We start from the raw sequence: 17,572 nt of genomic DNA, 5'->3' as shown, positions 1-17,572 counted from the left end.
GTTGAAGTTTGAATACACATGTTGAAGTTTGAAGCACACGGAGGCAAGATTTAAAGCAGGGTTTATTTAAAAAGGAGTGACATATACTTCTTCCAGGAGGGAGAAGGGGGCCATGGTATCCCAAAAAGCGAGGTGTTCTGCCCTTTTTGTGTCCTAGGCTTTCTTTATTCTCCTGTCTCTTCCTCCTTAAGTTTCTCCTTCCTGCGATTAGGCCCAGGAATGCTCCACGGGATTGTCAAAAGGTGGGAAACAGGGGGGCTGAAGGGGGAAGGGCAGGATGGAGTAGCCAAGGACCCATAAACAACCTTATAGCTCCCAGTAGGGGGGACTGGTTACTTTGGCAACAGGTTGGAGCAGGGGCAGGTTCTTGATAAGGGCGCAGAGAGGGATCTGAAGGAATTAACATTTCAACTCCTCAGGGGACAGTCTCCAACTTTCCAAGATTCATTCAAAATTGACCTCCTTGATCCAACCTGACTCGACTTACCTATCTACACTGACTGCCTGTCTAATTCTGGCTTCGGTTGGGTGAACATTAGAGGCACAAGGATGAAAAAAATCACGGACATAATCAGCTCTTGGATAAGGGAGAAATTAGTAAACGGAGGCAAGTAGAAGAAGGTTGCAGTCAACATGCTACCTCCCGCCAGCATCACGATGCAGCGAGGAGGAGAGGAAGGGGCGATCAGGAACACGGGAAAGGATTCCCAGAGAGGCCTGCTTCTCCAACTGGTTCCCCCCCCCAGCGCCCCACGGTGCAGCGGGGCTGCTGGTGTCTGGGGAGACCCGACTACTCTCTCCTCCCGCCCAGGGCGGGAAGGAGAACCACAGAGACGCGGCGCCTCCGCCGTCCTAGAGAAGCCATAGCGGCGAGGCGCGCGGCTTCGGCCTCCAGCTGTTGGGGTCTGGGGCGCTGAGCGCGGCTGTCCAGAGCTGGCTGGCTGGACGAGGACCCGGCTCTCATCCGGCGGCTCCCAGGACTAGGGTGTTGCGTCGGGCCGCTGGCCCCTGTGCTCGCCTACCCGGAGGGCCACCGGGCCATGGCGGCCGCAGCCCTGGAGAGCGGAGCGCGCCTCCGCCGGGTCCTCGAGCTGTTGTCGGGACGGGCGCGCCCGGTGAGTGCGGGCGGGCGCTCCTGCAGGCTCGGCGCTGCCGGGCTCCAGGCGCAGATCGGAGGCGGGGAGGGGGCGGGAGGCGGCCTGGGAATGGGGTGTAGCCCTGAGGGCGGGCCTCGAGGGACTGGCAGGGTCCAGAGCACTGGGCACTCTCCACGGCCCACCCAGGAGGGGAAGCAGGCGTGCTCCGCGCAGGCGGGAGTCGAGCGCTGGAGCGCTGTTCTCTGATCAGTGTGGGCGAAGGCGAAGGACCAGAACTGGTCAAAATTCAATGAGCCTGTTTTTTTTTTTTTGTTTGTTTGTTTTTTTGGTTTTTTTTGTTTTTTTTTTTAAATAGAGCTGGTTATGTTTGAGCTGGGTTCAGGATGAACCGGAATTGACAGGTATAGGAGGGAGCACTTGTTCAGGCTGGGCAAGTTGCAGGTGCCAGGGCACAGCCATGGAGAGGAGGGTTTGGTTTTCCAACCGAATGGTGAGAGAGAAGGGGATGGTGCAGGTAAACTAGCTCTCTGAATAGTGAAGGAATTCTCGTGGTGCCCAGGAATTGGAACCTTTATTAGGTAGGCAGAGGGGAGCCGCCAAAGCCTTTGAGCCCCGTGGTGCTTAATAAATCACTGTGGGGACTTTGTGGGGCAAGGACGGCAGTGGAATGGAGCAGAAATTGCTCCTCTGTAATATAAAGACAGATGCTGAGTGAGGTAGTGGATGGAATTATAAGAAGTCTTGATGGCTGTAGGTTAGCACTGTTGGTGTTTCCTGAGGAAGAGGATGAGATAAAAAGAGAGAAGATGCAAAGGCTCCTACAGATACAGATCCCGAGATAGGCCCTTGGGGAAGAGAGTGGGGTGGGACGTTTTGGAGAGTTTATAGGGGTGGAGGACTCTGGGAATAAAGCCACAGTTTAGGATTTATCCCAAGGTAATCTGGGTGGGTCAGAGGCACTTTGGTGGCCTGGAGGGAAAAAGAGGAAGGGTCCTACACAGCAGGGGTGGTGACATTAGAAGGCAGTCTGACACAGTATGCAAGAGTCAGAGAGTCACACAGACCTGGGTTCTGTTTCAGCTCTGTAGCTTTGGAGGAAATTAATCTCTCTGAGCCTCAGTGCCCTCTTCTGTAAAATGGATTTATACCCTTCTCCACAGATAGTGAGATATTAAGTAATATGTGAAAATATACTGAACTTGGCACAGCTCAGTAAAATACAGTTTTTACAAAGGGGTGGTGAACTTTGAAAGAGGACCCCTTGTGGAGAAAGGATGGGATCTGGACCACAGAGGGTCGTTTTGAAAAGAAAACGTTGGCAGAGATTCATGAAAAAGAAGGATGTTTCTATTACTGAAATAAGATGAAGAGACCCTAGAAAACTGATGGCTGATCTCTTATATGTTTGTAAGTAGGGGGCAAAAATCTGAGCATTTCCATAGATGTTCAGAATCCATAAACACAGCAGATATCCCTGCCAGTACCTCTTGGTATCCTGTCTGTCATTACAGCAAGCCTGAGCCTGGGATTGACCTAGTACACTTAAACACATGTTGTTTCAGGAGTCAGTGACCTTTGAGGATGTGGCCGTCTACTTCTCTGAGAATGAATGGACAGGGCTGGCCCCTGCTCAGAGGGCCCTGTACAGAGATGTGATGCTGGAGAATTATGGGACTGTGGCTTCTCTGGGTAAGGATTTCTTCCCTTTGGCTCTGCCTCTGTCCTTTAGAGTTTCCTGACTCCTTCTTAAAGGCTCAGGAGTTTAATAATACCCAGATCAGTGGTAGCTTCAGGATCCTAGATTCTTAATGACCCAACCTGAGCAGTTGCTGGGAAATGGGAAATCCTGGGATCAGTTTGGGCCTTGCACAGGATTCCCTTGCTGAGCAGTTAGTGCTGCCCAATGTCTCACCCTCATTGAGTGCCCCACTGAGCGCCCCACTGAGTCTTTGGTTCCCCCTGTAGGGAGATCCTACCCAGTGGCAAACATCTTCATGTAGATGTCTAAACTTGATTGCTCTAAAAGGGAGAAGATAAGAAGGTTCAGTTCCTTAATCAGTGGACAGGCATTTCCTGACTGAAACTGTCATTGAGCACCTCTTATGTACTCTGTCAACTTCTGAATCTTTGTAAGAATAAAAAATATATAAAAAGCTTCCTGGTCCCTCTCCCCTGGGTCTCCTGCTATTTTCCCTGGACTTCCTTTCCTTGTTCTTCCTGGTTATTTTCCTTTTTTTCCCCTTCTGCCCCTGAAGACACAGGCCTGGGAGGAGCCCTGGGATTGCTCTGTGTCACCCCACTCACCAGCCTGTCCCATTTCCTTCCCCTCAAGCGGCATTTCCATTTCCCAAACCGACTCTGATTTCCCAGCTGGAGCGAGGGGAAGCACCCTGGTGCTCAGCTCCTTGGGGAGCTCTGGATGGAGAGGGTCCAAGGGCCATCTCCTCAGGTGAGTGAGGACATATGCTAGTCATCATGTCTTTTAAAAATGTAATGGATATGTGTTCTTTTAACCTAGTGCCATAGATACTAGTTGGATTTCCTTTTTACTCCTATTCTCATGGTTTTCTTTGAGTTCTTGTTTTATTCATTCTAGCTCCTCTGAGCCATCTTTATTCAACTCTTTGCCTCTTTCTCATCTCTGCTATTATCATAACCACCATTTATGTATTCCCTGACTTTCCTGATTACTCCAATTTCTACTTTCCTGACCTGCTTAGAGACTTCCAGCAAAAGATTCTGGCTGCCCTTTGGGACATGAAGGCCTTCTTTATCATTAAAGAGCACAGAATCTTAATAACCCTCAGCCAAATAGTTCTTATTCTTCAGGGATTGCTGATAGGGAAAACCCCGGTATTACTCTTGCCCCAAACAAATCTTTCTTGTTTTCCTAGAAAGAGCTTGTTCTCCTGCTCTCCTAGTGAGAACTGTGTCTCCCTGTTGCCTTTCTGGAAAATTTCCATCTCCCCCCCCCCAGAGCTCTTCGACAGTTCAGTGAGACTTGAACTGTGCTTGCAACCTTCACGTTCTTGTTCTGGCAGTCTTTTTTTATATCAGGATACTTTTGATTGCAAGTATTAAACCCCATTAAAACTGGCTTAAATAATAAAGAGAAATTTATTGTTTTATGAAACTGGGAGGGCTGTAGTGAGCTGCAGGTACACTTTAACAGTTTCTGCTCTGTCTCCATGTATTTGGTTTTGCCTACAGTCTGGGCTTCTCTTGTGGTTGTAAGGTGATTGGTAGATGTAACCAGGACTCTGCTTCTTCATACCTAGAGAAAGAAAATAGGACAGATCTTCCTTAGGCTTTATCCAGAGAAAATTAAAAGTTTCAAGTAATGCTCTAGTGGACCTTCTTAAGTTATAAGCCAGCCATTAATCAGTCACTTGACCAGGGAAATAATGTACACTGATTGACTGGGCTGAATTGCTGATCCCTGTATCAGTTTTCCATGGTGAATGCTTGGCTTAGACCATTTCAGAACCTAGTCTAGGAGCTGAAGTTGGGATCACTCCCCATGTCTGTTGTAGCTACTCCACAATGGTGAGGTGTAGAATGAATGTAGAAGGAGTAATCAATGTCTCATGCATTTTCTCAGGATCTCAGTGCTTCCTTTCCTCTCCACCTATGCGAATTTATCCTCTTTGCCGTAGTTAAAAAATCAACAGCTAAGTTATTCCTTGAGCAAAACTCTAACTCCCTGACCTGAAGCAGACTTCCTTGAAGTAGATCTGTCTTCACTCAGTCCACTTTCATCTTAGAGAAGATGATCTCAGGGGACACAGAGTCTTTGGCTTCAGCCATATATAAGATTGTCGTTTGAAGGTGTAGAACTGACCTGTTGCTGAGGCAGTTATGGAGAGAACTACACAGTGACAGATGTTAGTTAAGCCTGAAGTAAAATTGCTAGAGTGAACTTTTGTGAATAGAGATGTCTGTCACAGACTAAGAAGTGACTTCTAGAAATGGCTTAGTGAGGCGGTGATATTATTTCTTATGGATGTCACAGACAGACCCATCATTGATCCTTTGTGGAATAAATGTATTAGATGGAAAAGAAGAAAGGAAACCAAGAGACTATGGTTTCCTAGAATATCCTGCTTAGACAGAAAGTCCTTAGGAACAGCTCTTCTGAACTCTATCCTATCCTGATTCTTTTGTATGTGAACTTTTTACAACTTTTTACAACCTATAGAAGAGGACCTGGTCTTTTCTATTTCTTCTTCTCATTTTACAATGAGTGATATGCTTTCATATCATTGGGAAGGGATGGAATTGCCTATATCACTGTTTTCTATGCGTTATATTCCTATCTCCCTTGCATTGCTGGTCATTTGTGTTATCTATCTTTCCACCTACCTTAATTCTTCCCCCACCACTTCCATTTCTGCTCCATTCCTAATGGGTCACACTCCTCCAACTGAGCCAGTCTTATTTGTACCTTGCCCCTGGCAGGATATCCATTTCTAAAGCCTGCTGGGATCTCCCATCTTGAGCAGCTGGAAGAGCCACTGAACTTGAAACTACCAGTAGAGAGTCCAGGCCTAATTTATACTGGTAAGAGAGAAGGAAATGAGCATTTTTCTTTCAGTCATAGAGTTTCCTCTGTCTTTTCTTTTTTTTTTTTTTTCTTTTTAAAGCCCATTTTGGCTGAGCACAGTGGTGCATGCCTGTAATCCCAGCAGCTCAGGAGGTTGAAGCAGGAGTATCTTTATTTCAAAGCCTGCCCCAGCAAAAGTGAGGCACTAAGCAACTCAGTGAGACCTGAATCTAAATAAAATAGAAAATAGGGCTGAGGAAGTGGCTCAGTGCTTGAATGCCCCTGAGTTCAATCCCCAATACCCCCCCCCCCAAAAAAAAAACTCATTTTGCCATTCATGTTCTAAATAAATGACCTTCCAAAATTTTCATATCAACCAATTTATTAAGAGGAAACTGAAGCCCAGAGCTTCCACATTTTAATAGGATAAGCTCAATTAATTAAGTAGTCATGGGTTGGGGTTTTAGGGCTTAGCTTGGTTTTGTGGAATTACAGTCCCTGAGGAATCTATCTAGTGTCCACCTTTTATTTTTGGTTGTTTTCCATGTGTTAGCCCTGTTTTTGTCATTTTTGGCTAAGATGGGGTCATCGAAACAAGGGGTGACCTTGGAGAGACAGGAATATATTTATATGACTTAGTGACCTTTGTCATTATTATAGGTAATGATATTTGCAGCTCTGATTTCTTCTTTCAGAGAACATGTTGAAGAGTGAGAAAGAAGATTTTATTCTGAAAGAGGAAGTTTTTGAGGAGGCACAGGACCTCATGGTGCTATCAAGTGGATCCCTGTGGTATGGCTCCCAGGAGTTCTCCTTTGGAAAAACCTGTGAAGAGGAGAAAAGCAGGTTAAGGAGATGGCCTAGCTACTCCAGTAGGAGAAATTTGGAAAACACTACAAATGACATTGTAGAAGTGATTGTCAAGGATGAGATGGTCTCAGTAGAAGAGGGTTCAGAGAATACTGATGTTAGTAACTACCTCAGGATGCATCAGAAAATTCTAAATGAGCAGATATTCTACATATGTGAAGAATGTGGCAAATGTTTTGATCAAAATGAAGACTTTGGTCAACATCAAAGAACTCATAATGGAGACAAGGTCTATGGATGTAAGGAATGTGGAAAGGCTTTCAGTTTTAGATCTCATTGCATTGCACATCAGAGAATTCACAGTGGGGTGAAACCCTATGAATGTCAAGAATGTGCCAAAGCCTTTGTTTGGAAGTCAAACCTGATTAGGCATCAGAGAATACATACTGGAGAAAAACCCTTTGAATGTAAGGAATGTGGGAAGGGCTTTAGTCAGAACACAAGTCTTATACAACATCTGCGAATCCACACTGGGGAGAAACCATACACGTGTAAGGAGTGTGGGAAAAGCTTTACTCGAAACCCAGCTCTTCTTAGGCATCAGAGAATCCACACTGGGGAGAAGCCTTATGAATGCAAAGATTGTGGGAAAGGCTTCATGTGGAACTCTGATCTTGCACAGCATCAGAGGGTCCACACTGGAGAGAAGCCTCATGAATGTACTGACTGTGGGAAAAGCTTCATTTGCAAGGCGCACCTTATCCGACATCAAAGGATCCATACTGGGGAAAGACCCTATAAGTGTAATGATTGTGGGAAGGCCTTCAGTCAGAATTCTGTCTTGATTAAGCACCAAAGGCGCCATGCTAAAGAAAAACCCTATAACTGTTGGACCTCTCACATTCTTGAACATTAGAGATGCATATTGGTGATCCTTGCTTATAATTTATAGGCTACAGGAGCCCCAGAGACAAATGAGATTCCCTTCCATAATTTGCTATAATCGTAATAGCCAGTATTATCTTGCCCCTTCCCTTGAACAGATACCACTCTAGTAAGTCTAGATCCTCTGTACTGCTGTATTTAAATGAAGCACCACTTTATTGAGCACCTACTCAATTAAGCAGACCTTTCTTCCTCTTCTACGTGTAACCAGTACCACCCAAGTTAGTATCTAATTATATGCTATCTCATGTTTTTCAAACAGTATCATGTCTCTTAGTTTTGACTCCATCTGATTAACTCTTTGAAGACCAATATTGCATTTCTTTTGTTTCTCAAGTTTTAAGCTTATTTTTTTAATACTAGATAGAGCATGCTCATGATTTTTTTTTTCAAAAGGAGTTCTGAAGGGTGCTCAGTGAAATGTTTGTCTCCCAGTTCTCCCCAGAAGCAATCACTTTTATAGGTTGTGAATCTTTTTGGAGATTTTCTGTATATGCAAATTTTAATATTGCTTTTCATAAGTCTTTCTCACAGAAAACCTTATTTGATATGGGTCACATTTGCCAACTTCAGGACTTTCTCTTACTCTGAAGTTGTGGTCCTTCTGGAGGTCATCAGGGTAACTTAAGGAAAGCAGCAGAAAGGGGTTCATGTTGTGCAATGCTGAGAGACCACATTGTCCTATGTTATGAGACAGCACTCTAGGATTGGGAAAATGTAAACCCTGTCAAGATTTTTTTTTTCATAAAAATATGTACAGTTAAAACCCTTTACTGCTCTATTATCCTAAATCTCCCAGCCTGTCCCATACTCATCACCATGATAGTCCATATCCTAAAATAAGTCATGGGGCCATCACCAAGGGTGGGAGATAGTGGTTACTCTGGTGGTGGTTAATGCTCTGTTAGGTAACATCCTTCAGTTAGCAGTTGAAAAATTCCCATATAACCCAATGTCTTGGTATCAGAATTAAATTCTTCCTAGGCCCAGAATCAGAGAAAACAAATACTAGGAATACATAGACTCTATGCAGGAAAGTAAGGAAGCCTAAAATTAACTCCTTTTGAAATCAAGAGTCTGATTTCAACATTTTAGAAGGAGAATACAAGCTGCCAGTACGTGAAGATGCAGGATATTAGAAAGTGGCCCTAACCACTTAAAGGTTGAGAGGATGAAAGGCCTTGTTCAGCGGAGAATGTTGATCCAAACAGATTTGAAACACGAGACTCTTCACCTGTAGAACCACTTTTTGTGGATGGTGCAGTTTGCTTCACTGTTGCTGAGGCATCCCGTTTTGTTGACCAAGGAGCAAGGAAGAGAAACCATGGGCCTGCCTGCACCAAACTTCTGCTTCCTGAAAAATCATAAATATTGGTAACTTTAGAGTTCCTGATTGCTGAAACCTAATGTCATTTAATAAAGTGAACTTTTTCCAGGGTATCCCAGCTTGGGTAACATCTAATAAGCAGTAAAACTTGTGTACCACATGGAACCAAGAAATGGAAATGACTGATGTGAACAGTGGGAAGTTGTATGCAAATATTATTTGGGAAACTACTTGTGTGAAAAGCACTCTGCCAGGTGCTTTTTAAATAAGTCAGACCTGTTCCTGCCTTCCTGGAACATTTAACCTAATGGGAGAGAGTACCCCTTCAGGATAATTAGACAAAATTAGTAAAAGTCTTAATGTGATGAAGAAAATGAGCAAGGTACTGAGAGGGACTGATGGGAGGGGCCCACTTAATATAGGTGATCAGTGAAGGCCTATCCTAAGAGGTAACATTAAAACCAAGAATGTGAGACAGCACTTTCTACATAGAAATCATTTCTACATAGAAATGATTTGTAAAAGGACAAGAATGGAAGAAATGTGAGAAAGAGCCTCTTAAGAACAGGAACAACAGCAGGCAGAGGGAACAGCTGTGAAGACTCCCTGCTGTATGAGGAGCTTGGTATGTTCAAGAAACCAAAAGAGAGGCTGGGGATATAGCTCAGTGTAGAGCATATGCTTTGCATTTGCAAGGCCCTGGGTTCAAATAAACATACTACCATTCACACACACACATACACACACACACACACACACAAAAGAGTTTTAGATATGGTATAACAATGAAAGGTGTAAGGCACAAATTGGGTTTGGAGGGAATTAGGCCAGAATATTGTTTTTCTTTGAATGAAAAGAAGCCATCCAATGGAAGAGTGATACTTTGAGTCATGCTTTAAGATGGTCACTCTGCTACATAGAAATGATTTGTAAAAGGACCAGAATGGAAGGAGAGATTATGTTGGAGACTGTAGTAACCCAGGTTGGAAAGGATGATGGCCCAGAGAGACTAGTGGTAGTGGAGACAGAAGTAGGTGGATGTATTTTGGAAATAAAGCCATAATGTGCAGGTGGATTCAATACAAGGAGTAATGGACTAGGAGGGGTCAGGGGTAGTTTTCTGATTTGAAAAAGTGAGTGAGCCATTGATTGTAATGGATGAAACTAGAAGAGGAATAGGCTTGGGAGGGGAGAAGTCAATAGCCCTTATTTTGGATTAACACATTTGAGATATGGGTGAGATGTTCAAGTTGGCCATTGCATATTATGGGCTAAAACACTATGTTAGCCATGATTAAAGCTGTTTATTTGGGAGATATCAAATGAGCAGGAGACATAAAGGATGGAAAGCAATGAACAAAACCCCCTAGAGGATGGGAAGAAATGTATGAAATCTAGAGCTGTACTGTCCAATACAGAAGCCACTAGCCACATGTGGCTATTTAAAATTTCAAATGCAGTTCTTTTAGACACATTTCAAGCATATCATATGTGGCCACCTTTCAAGCATACCATATGTAGCCATCTTATTATGTAGCATAGATTTAGAAGATTTCCATCATTGCAGAAAGTTCTACACAGTGCTGCCTTCAAGATGTAGCAAGGTACCAAGACCCCAGGATAGAGAACTATGGAATATCAATTCAGTATTTAGGGAGCTGGATAGAGGGAGGTACCAGCAAGGCATGCTAAGAAAGGGCAGCCCTGAGGTGTTGACAACACTACAGGCAGCTGTTGAAATAGGGTTGAAACAAGGACAAGGGCTGCTAGAAGGTGATGGTCGAAAGCCTAAATATTCATAAGCTCCCAAAATCAGAATGATGAATATGTGCTGGATGAGGTCAGTATCTTAAAAATTGGAAAGAGAGTTTATACATCAGAAGCCTGAGGAAGTAGGATCATGAAAGAGAAGGAACAGTTTGGACCTACCAAGGAGCATCAGGGAAGGTGATCCACCCTAGGAATGCCATTTCTCAAAGATGGAAATGTTTGTAGGTTGAGTGGTTGGGTGGCAAGATTCATAAGTAACATAACGAGAAGTACCAAATACAGCAAAAGATAGGTATTCTAAAGGATTAAGAAGATGCAGGTGGAAATGGGTGGCCCCTACTAGGAGAGTTCCAACTGTTTTTTTCCTTACCAGAGGTCTGCCTATAGGCAGGACTTAGAAGCCCTAAGTTCCTATCATAGACTATATAGGAATCATAGCATGAAAGATGTAATTTGTAATGACACTTTCTAAACATGTAAAAGTCAGAAGATAAAAAAATTAATACTTAGTTTCTAAATTTTGGAGAAAGATAAACAGTGGAAATTAACATTTTCTGATAAGTTACAATAATAATATATTAAAAGCAGAAAATTGATTATGGTAAAATTTTGTCTTCAATTTAAAAAAAACATAGGATTAGAAAATGTGGATGTAGGGAATTAAATACTGAAAAGTAGCTAACCTATCCAGAATTCCCTAGGGGAATGAATAAGTCCCTGCTATATTGCAAGCTGTAGCCAGTTAAAAGTATCCTGTATTAGAAGCAACTCAATTGCAAATTCGTGCCTGCAATTCTGAGCATCTGCCTTTGAGGCTTTCAGTTAGGACTCTGAAATTGTCATCTCTGACTTGTTTTCTATCATCTGTTCAACTCCTTTCTGGCAAGAGTAACCCAAATATTCTTTGGGAAGGTATCCATTCTCAGCTAGGTGGTTTGGATCCACCCACAGTTTCATGAGTTTCATGTCACAACCCTGTTTAGCTTGTCAAGTCAGCTTTCCCATCCCTTTGGCCACAAAGCTAGTGTGGCATGAGATATTTACTGAGTCTTCTGGAAGAATGACTTTTTTATCTTTGAAAGCTACCAAAAGAGATATTCCCTGTCCCTTGTGTGTCATGTAAGAAAATGTTAGGCCTGGGACCCTAGGAACTATTTTTTTTCTATGAAAAGGGGAGATCTAAAACTTCCAGATGATACCTCGTAGAGCCTGTGGATAAAGCTAATGCCAAAGAGAACAGTGGCAAAACGGGGAAACTAGTTCCTTGCCAACATCGTTTGAGCCACTAGGTCAAGCATGGCCTGAAGCAGACCTACTTCTAAACTTTTTAGCTATATGAGCTGATAAAATATTTTGTTAAACTAGATAGATTGAGGGGCTGGGGTTGTGGCTCAGTGGTAGAGTGCTCACCTAGCATGCACGAGGCACTGGGTTCGATCCTCAGCACCACATAAATGTAAAATAAAGATATGATGTCCACCTAAAAGTAAAGAATAAATAAATAAATAGCTAGTTAGATTGAGTTTTCTGTCATTTGTAACAGACTTTTATTTGTAAGCTCTGTTTTATCATACAGCCCCTTACTATTGCATCCCCCCCTTTTTTTAGTAGTAATACAAGCTACTTATTTTTATCTCAGTTGCACAGAGGTTGAGTGACTAAGGTGACTTTTGTGTCCTAAAGTTGATTTCATAAATACCACCTAACTGATCTTTTAAGTCACTCCATAACATTCCTTCCAAACTTGATGAAAACAAACTCATTCCCAGATTCTTTAGTACATAGCTTCCTATCTTCCTATCTTCCTAACTTGCTCTATGTAATTTTTTTAAACCACATTCACTTCTATGTTAAGTCAGATCATTGTGGAATAACAAGGTGTTAGGTTGAGATCTACTAGGTACTTAGTTATTATTGCTGAGTTCATACCTCGTGACAGAGCCTATACGGCTCAAAGTCATCTCTGTGGTTGAGTTGAAAGTTGCTTTATAGAGTGAAAAGTTACTTTCTTATTTTAGCAACAAAAAAGAAAAAAAAACTGGCTTTAATCATTTTTTCTTCATATTTTTTCCCCTAAAGAAAGGCTGTCTGTGTCTGGTTCAAGTGATACACACGTTAGAGTTGAGCAGTGGTGTTTCTCAGCCCACCCTCATTCCAGCATGTCCAGTCCAATCAGAACTATAGTATCCAGCATGAATGGAGCTTGAGACCCAGTTCCTTCTGATTTTTACCATATTGTACCCTTTAAATTTAGTAAAAATTTATTCATTTGTTTTCAGGTGATATATAACAAATGGATTTTAATTCTATTGCTAGTAAAAAGAAAGAAGAAAGAATTGTTGCGTAAGAAGAAATCAGAAAGTAAGTTTGTTAATTAGAAAGCAAGTGGAGTCTTGGGAAGTGTCCTCCTCTATAGGTTTCTTTTATCTTGGAATGAGTTTTCTGCCCATCAGGAGTATTCTGGGAGACTGACATAGTTTTTGGTTCTGCCTCCTTCTGATTTGAGAAATTATTAATTCTGAATGTATGGAATCTAACTGCCAGGCCTCAAATATACATTATTATTTTTCTAGGAGGCTGAAGAAATCTTCATACAAATAGAGCTGAGCCCCCTGAAATATCTGCCCTAGGTGTGGCAGATCAGATTACCTGATGTTCCTTTGAAAACATGCCAATCTGTATGAATGGGCCATGAGAAAAAGAGGGAGGTGTGCATGCTGGAAATTTATGGTAAATGAGATTAAAAATAAACAAGCCAGGATGCATAAAATGAAAGGCATTCTGAAAAAAGTGACCGAAATACTGGAAGGAAGCATGAGTGATGATGTAAATATAGACATTGAAAATCAACGCAGAGCATATACATCTGTCCATAAAGCCTTGATGCTAACTCCACCTACATTGGGTCCACATGCTCCTCCTGCCCCTCAAAGTGGAGTTGTCCTTTGGACTAGTTGTTAGCTATATTTCTTCTCCATTTCTTTTCTACCCCTCATTTCTTAACCCATAGAGATTGACTTCCACTTCCACTAAACTCCCTAAGCTAAGGTTACTAGCACAACTGGCTTCTTTGGCTCCACCTTCTCTATGGTCTTTTTCTCTGTTAATCACTTACACACCCTGAAAATGTCTTCCCTTGACTCCCAGGATGCTACTTTCTCCATATGTATAAGAATTGCCATTCTTAAAATGGCAATCTAATCGTATCACTCCCTTTCTAAAAATCCTTGAATGGTTTTCTGTTACTTGTAAAACAAAATCCAAATTTCTTAGGTACATATTCAAAACTGTATTACTAATTTGTTTAATCTATGATTTGGTTCTTTCTCCCTTCCATCTCCCCCTTAGGTTAACTTCAACCCTCCTTTTCTTTCAAATTCTCAATCATGTCTTTCTCTTTCATAGAATGAGTGGATGTATTTGTATAGGCCAGTGGTTCTCAATGGGAGGTAATTTTGCTTCCCTATCAAAGGGACATTTGGCATTTTTCAGACATTTTTTGTTGTCACAATTGGTGGTGGCCTGCTTCTGGCATCTATTGGGCAAAGGTCAAAGATGATGCTAAATATACCAAAATGCAGAGGATGCTGCCTGGAATAGAATCAGATCCCACAGGTTAAGGGTGTAGTCCCTTAAGACTGCCTCCTACTTCAGACATCAATGACAATGGGTTATCACCTATACTTCTGGCCGAGTGGCTCTGAATCAGGGTTCATGTTTTTCTTCTTAGGTTTCATTAATTTGCAAGGACATCTTGGAAGTCAAGGACACATGTTTACCACTTTATTTTAAAGGTTATTACAAAATTCCCAGCTATTTGAGTCTGAGATAGGAGGATTGCAAGTTAGAGGCCTACAGTAAAAACTGGGGATATAGCTCAAAAGTAGAGCACTTGCTTAGTATGTACAAAGCCTAGGTTCCATTTCCCAAAACCCAAGAAAACAAAACTACAAAATAGATAAATGGCTGGATGAAAGAGATGCACAGGCCAAGGTATAATGATAAGGATGAGAAGATTCCTGGATAAGTACTTCTATATGCTCAGCATTCCAGAAGCTGTCTGGACCCTGAACTTTTTAGTTTTAATGGGGCTTCATTACATAGGCATTATTGATTAAATTCTTAGCTGTTGGATGTCGGGGGTTTTCAGCCCCACCCCCACACCAGTGGGAGAAGCTGGGAAAGCACGCCCCGACCAGACCAGGATGAGCCAAGAAAGGTAAAGGTTGACTAGCGGCCCACAACCAGCCCTCCCTTGCAGACACTCCAGGGAGAAGAGTCAAAGCAGGATCTTGTTTATTGAGGAAGTACACACAGTTTATATACTGCACAGGAGCCAATCAGGATAAACGTCAGAGGGGTGGAGTGAGTTCACGTATATACCCATCCCATAGTCCGTAAGGGAAGGCACGAACTGTCCCCGAGGGCAGAAAAATCCTGGACCTATCCTGGAGGTGGTCTGCCTTTTCCATCACCACCTACAGCACCGCCTCCTGGCTGATCGCCAGGCGCCATCCCAGCCACATGTGTGGCCCCAAGACCATGAAGTGGGCAGCAAGTTATGCCCTACAGTTGGTGATCAACTTAACTTTAAGCCCTTCTCCCTGAAAAATCCATTCTTGTGTCCTAGGAATGCAGTCTTGTCCCAATTTTTTTTTTTAACCCTACTATTCTGGGCATCCTAGACTTGCCCTCTATTTTTATTACCTTTTTTGTTTTTACCTCTTTGTTTCTGGGAGATTTTTTTTTTCCTTCCAATTCCCCTCACCTCTTTTGTTGTGGTGCTGGGGATTGAACCCAGGGCCTTGTGCATGCGAGGCAAGCATTCTACCAACTGAGCTATAGCCCCAGCCCTTGTCCCTATTTTTAACTCTAAGTGTTCCTACGTGTCAGGATTATTCAGCTCTCTGTCTAAGCACTTAAATGCATGCCCACTATCACACTTAGACCTAGGCTGAAAACAGTATGACCCAGGACCTACGTGTCAGGATTATTCAGCTCTCTGTCTAAGCACTTAAATGCATGCCCACTATCACACTTAGACCTAGGCTGAAAACAGTATGACCCAGGACCTGTGCCTCAAGGGGTTCTGAATTTTGGAGGTCTTCCTCTATATTTTTAAGTCGCCTACAGTTGCCTGGGTGTGGCTGAGCCTAATTATACTATCAAATAGGGCAGGGGGCTTCCAAAAACAGACTGTAACTTAAGTGGGCCCTTCTCCTTATTTCTTCCCTCTGGGACACTTTGTGACCTTTTCTCCAGTGGGAAGTTGACCAAGAATCCCGAAGGACACCACAAAGGTGCCAACAATGATTTTGGGTGACTCTCACTCATGTCAGGCACAGTGTGAATTCAGGGGTCTGGATTGCTAAAGGTCCGCTGCCAACCCTTAGGTCTTAGTTGCATGTGGGAACCCTTATGTCAGCTCTTGCTCACTTGTGTTCCTACTTTAATGCTCTCTGTCATCTGCAACACCCAAGGACAATGGTTGTGATAGCAAAATCTTCTCTTCTGCAGTCCTCACTCTTGGTATCTAGCACACTCACTCTACCTGCTCCATGGTCTCTGAACAACATCAGGAGGTTCCCTGGGCGTGACTTCACCTTATCACCTCTGGGGGCTTTCAGCAGAATTTACTGATAGATGTCATTTCTTAACCTCTTATTGATGCAATGATGCTATGGTGTCCTGGGTCATTCTTAAACTGCTGGATGGGAGATGGATATTTCTCGGATGAATTGAACTGCCCCACCCATGGGTCTATTGCTTATCTTCTCTGCTGGTGGTTGGTTTGAAAGGAAAAGGTTCAAGAAGTACTAAAAAGGTATATTCTAAGAATGCAATGATTATTGCAACTCAAGAGAAATCATAGTTGTACAAAGTGTGATTCATTGATAATGGGACAACAGTCATGGTAATTTTAACATGACCAGAAAAAGAATTTACCATTTACATTTTCCTGCATATTCTGGGTAAACCTTGTATTTGTAGCCATTTTAACAAACTTTAAGATAGTCATTGGAAGCAAATATTCATAGATAGTATGACGATGCAATGTCATGAGTAATGTAACTAGCTTTAAATAAATGGTATGAGGGAACCAAGTGTCACAAGAGATCCATGTTGTTTCAATGCAGTGAAGAATTTGAAGATTTCAAGGGCAATCAAGGACCATAAGATGGCAGTGTTGCACAAGTTTTATTAGGCAGCTCTTCCACAGGATTGTGTAAAAGGGAATGTTCTTTACAGAAACTTTCCAGAGACTATGAGGCCACCACTCAGAAGAGAAGGAGAGCAAGGGAATTCTTGGGAGAGAGGGGAAATAAGGAAAGACAGTGTTTACATGTCTAAGCAATGTTGCTCAGCAGTAAGGTGGGGGTCAATGAGCTCTGAAAGGCAGCAGTGCTTTGGAGGTCTTATATAGCTGTAGGGTGGGTTTGTCTTATCTATGACTAACAAATGTTAGGTGCATTTTTCATGGATTATGCACAGCAGGAAGCTTCTAAATGGCTAAACAAATGCTCATTTAGGTTATATTTAAAGCAACTGGATATGTAAGAAATTTTCTTTTTTTTTTTTTAGAAATTTTCAAATGTGTAAAAAATGTACTTAAATATGTGTACCCTTAAAACTTGATATAAATTCCTTATGTTTATAAGTTATTACACAATCACAATGGAAACTTCAAATTCAACAATTTTCAAACTCAATCAACTTACTATTAGAGATTACAACGTTTGCTGAAATTAAATAGCTGTTCTATATGCATATTATACCAACCACTCTGGAATAGATTCTTTTGATTTTTCCTCATTCTACCTACCCGACCATATATTGTATGATGAGAAGAGAGTGAGATCCTAATTCCTGCTCTGCCATATTTAAAGGTCTTTTGGAGGTGATCAGTGAAGTTCCTATAAGAAGCCAACCACTGAGGACTTGAGACAAAATTACCATGAAAGGGTTGACCCAGGTCCCACAAAAGGCCCACTGGGTCCTGGGGAAGTGTTGGCTTCAGTCGTGTATGGCTGAGGGTGGATGCTCCTCTTGGGCTCTGGCCTTTTGGCAGAGTGGTTGTTT

The 17,572-nt window shown here is 42.5% G+C and overlaps 1 protein-coding gene across 4 annotated transcripts; it reads left to right on the top strand.

Annotated features, from left to right (window-relative positions):
* The first annotated feature begins 260 nt into the window (after nt 1-260).
* On the top strand, nt 261-10,779 carry Znf662 (zinc finger protein 662). 4 transcript variants are annotated; one of them, XM_021735021.3, is made up of 5 exons: nt 262-1,115; nt 2,660-2,786; nt 3,430-3,546; nt 5,556-5,657; nt 6,336-10,779. In XM_021735021.3, exons 1-5 carry the CDS (start codon nt 1,041-1,043, stop codon nt 7,364-7,366), a joined length of 1,452 nt encoding a protein of 483 aa, XP_021590696.2. In that variant the 5' UTR covers nt 262-1,040; the 3' UTR covers nt 7,367-10,779. The 4 variants fall into 4 exon arrangements, with proteins under 4 accessions (XP_005337973.2, XP_021590696.2, XP_021590697.2 ...); XM_005337916.5 differs by lacking the exon at nt 5,556-5,657 and having other exon boundaries at nt 261-1,115; XM_021735022.3 differs by lacking the exon at nt 3,430-3,546.
* The last annotated feature ends 6,793 nt before the right edge of the window (nt 10,780-17,572 follow it).

The sequence above is a fragment of the Ictidomys tridecemlineatus genome, chromosome 2, assembly GCF_052094955.1.
Source record: "Ictidomys tridecemlineatus isolate mIctTri1 chromosome 2, mIctTri1.hap1, whole genome shotgun sequence".
Classification (NCBI taxonomy): domain Eukaryota; kingdom Metazoa; phylum Chordata; class Mammalia; order Rodentia; family Sciuridae; genus Ictidomys; species Ictidomys tridecemlineatus.
The sequence above is the reverse complement of the archived record's forward strand: the minus strand, read 5'-3'. Positions and strand labels throughout refer to the sequence as shown.

Coding starts and splice junctions, on each gene's coding strand:
- Znf662 (XM_021735021.3), top strand. CDS start 1,041: ATGGCGGCCGCAGCCCTGGAGAGCGGAGCGCGCCTCCGCCGGGTCCTC. Junction 1,116..2,659: donor TGTCGGGACGGGCGCGCCCG/GTGAGTGCGGGC, acceptor ATGTTGTTTCAG/GAGTCAGTGACCTTTGAGGA. Junction 5,658..6,335: donor TCCAGGCCTAATTTATACTG/GTAAGAGAGAAG, acceptor TTCTTCTTTCAG/AGAACATGTTGAAGAGTGAG.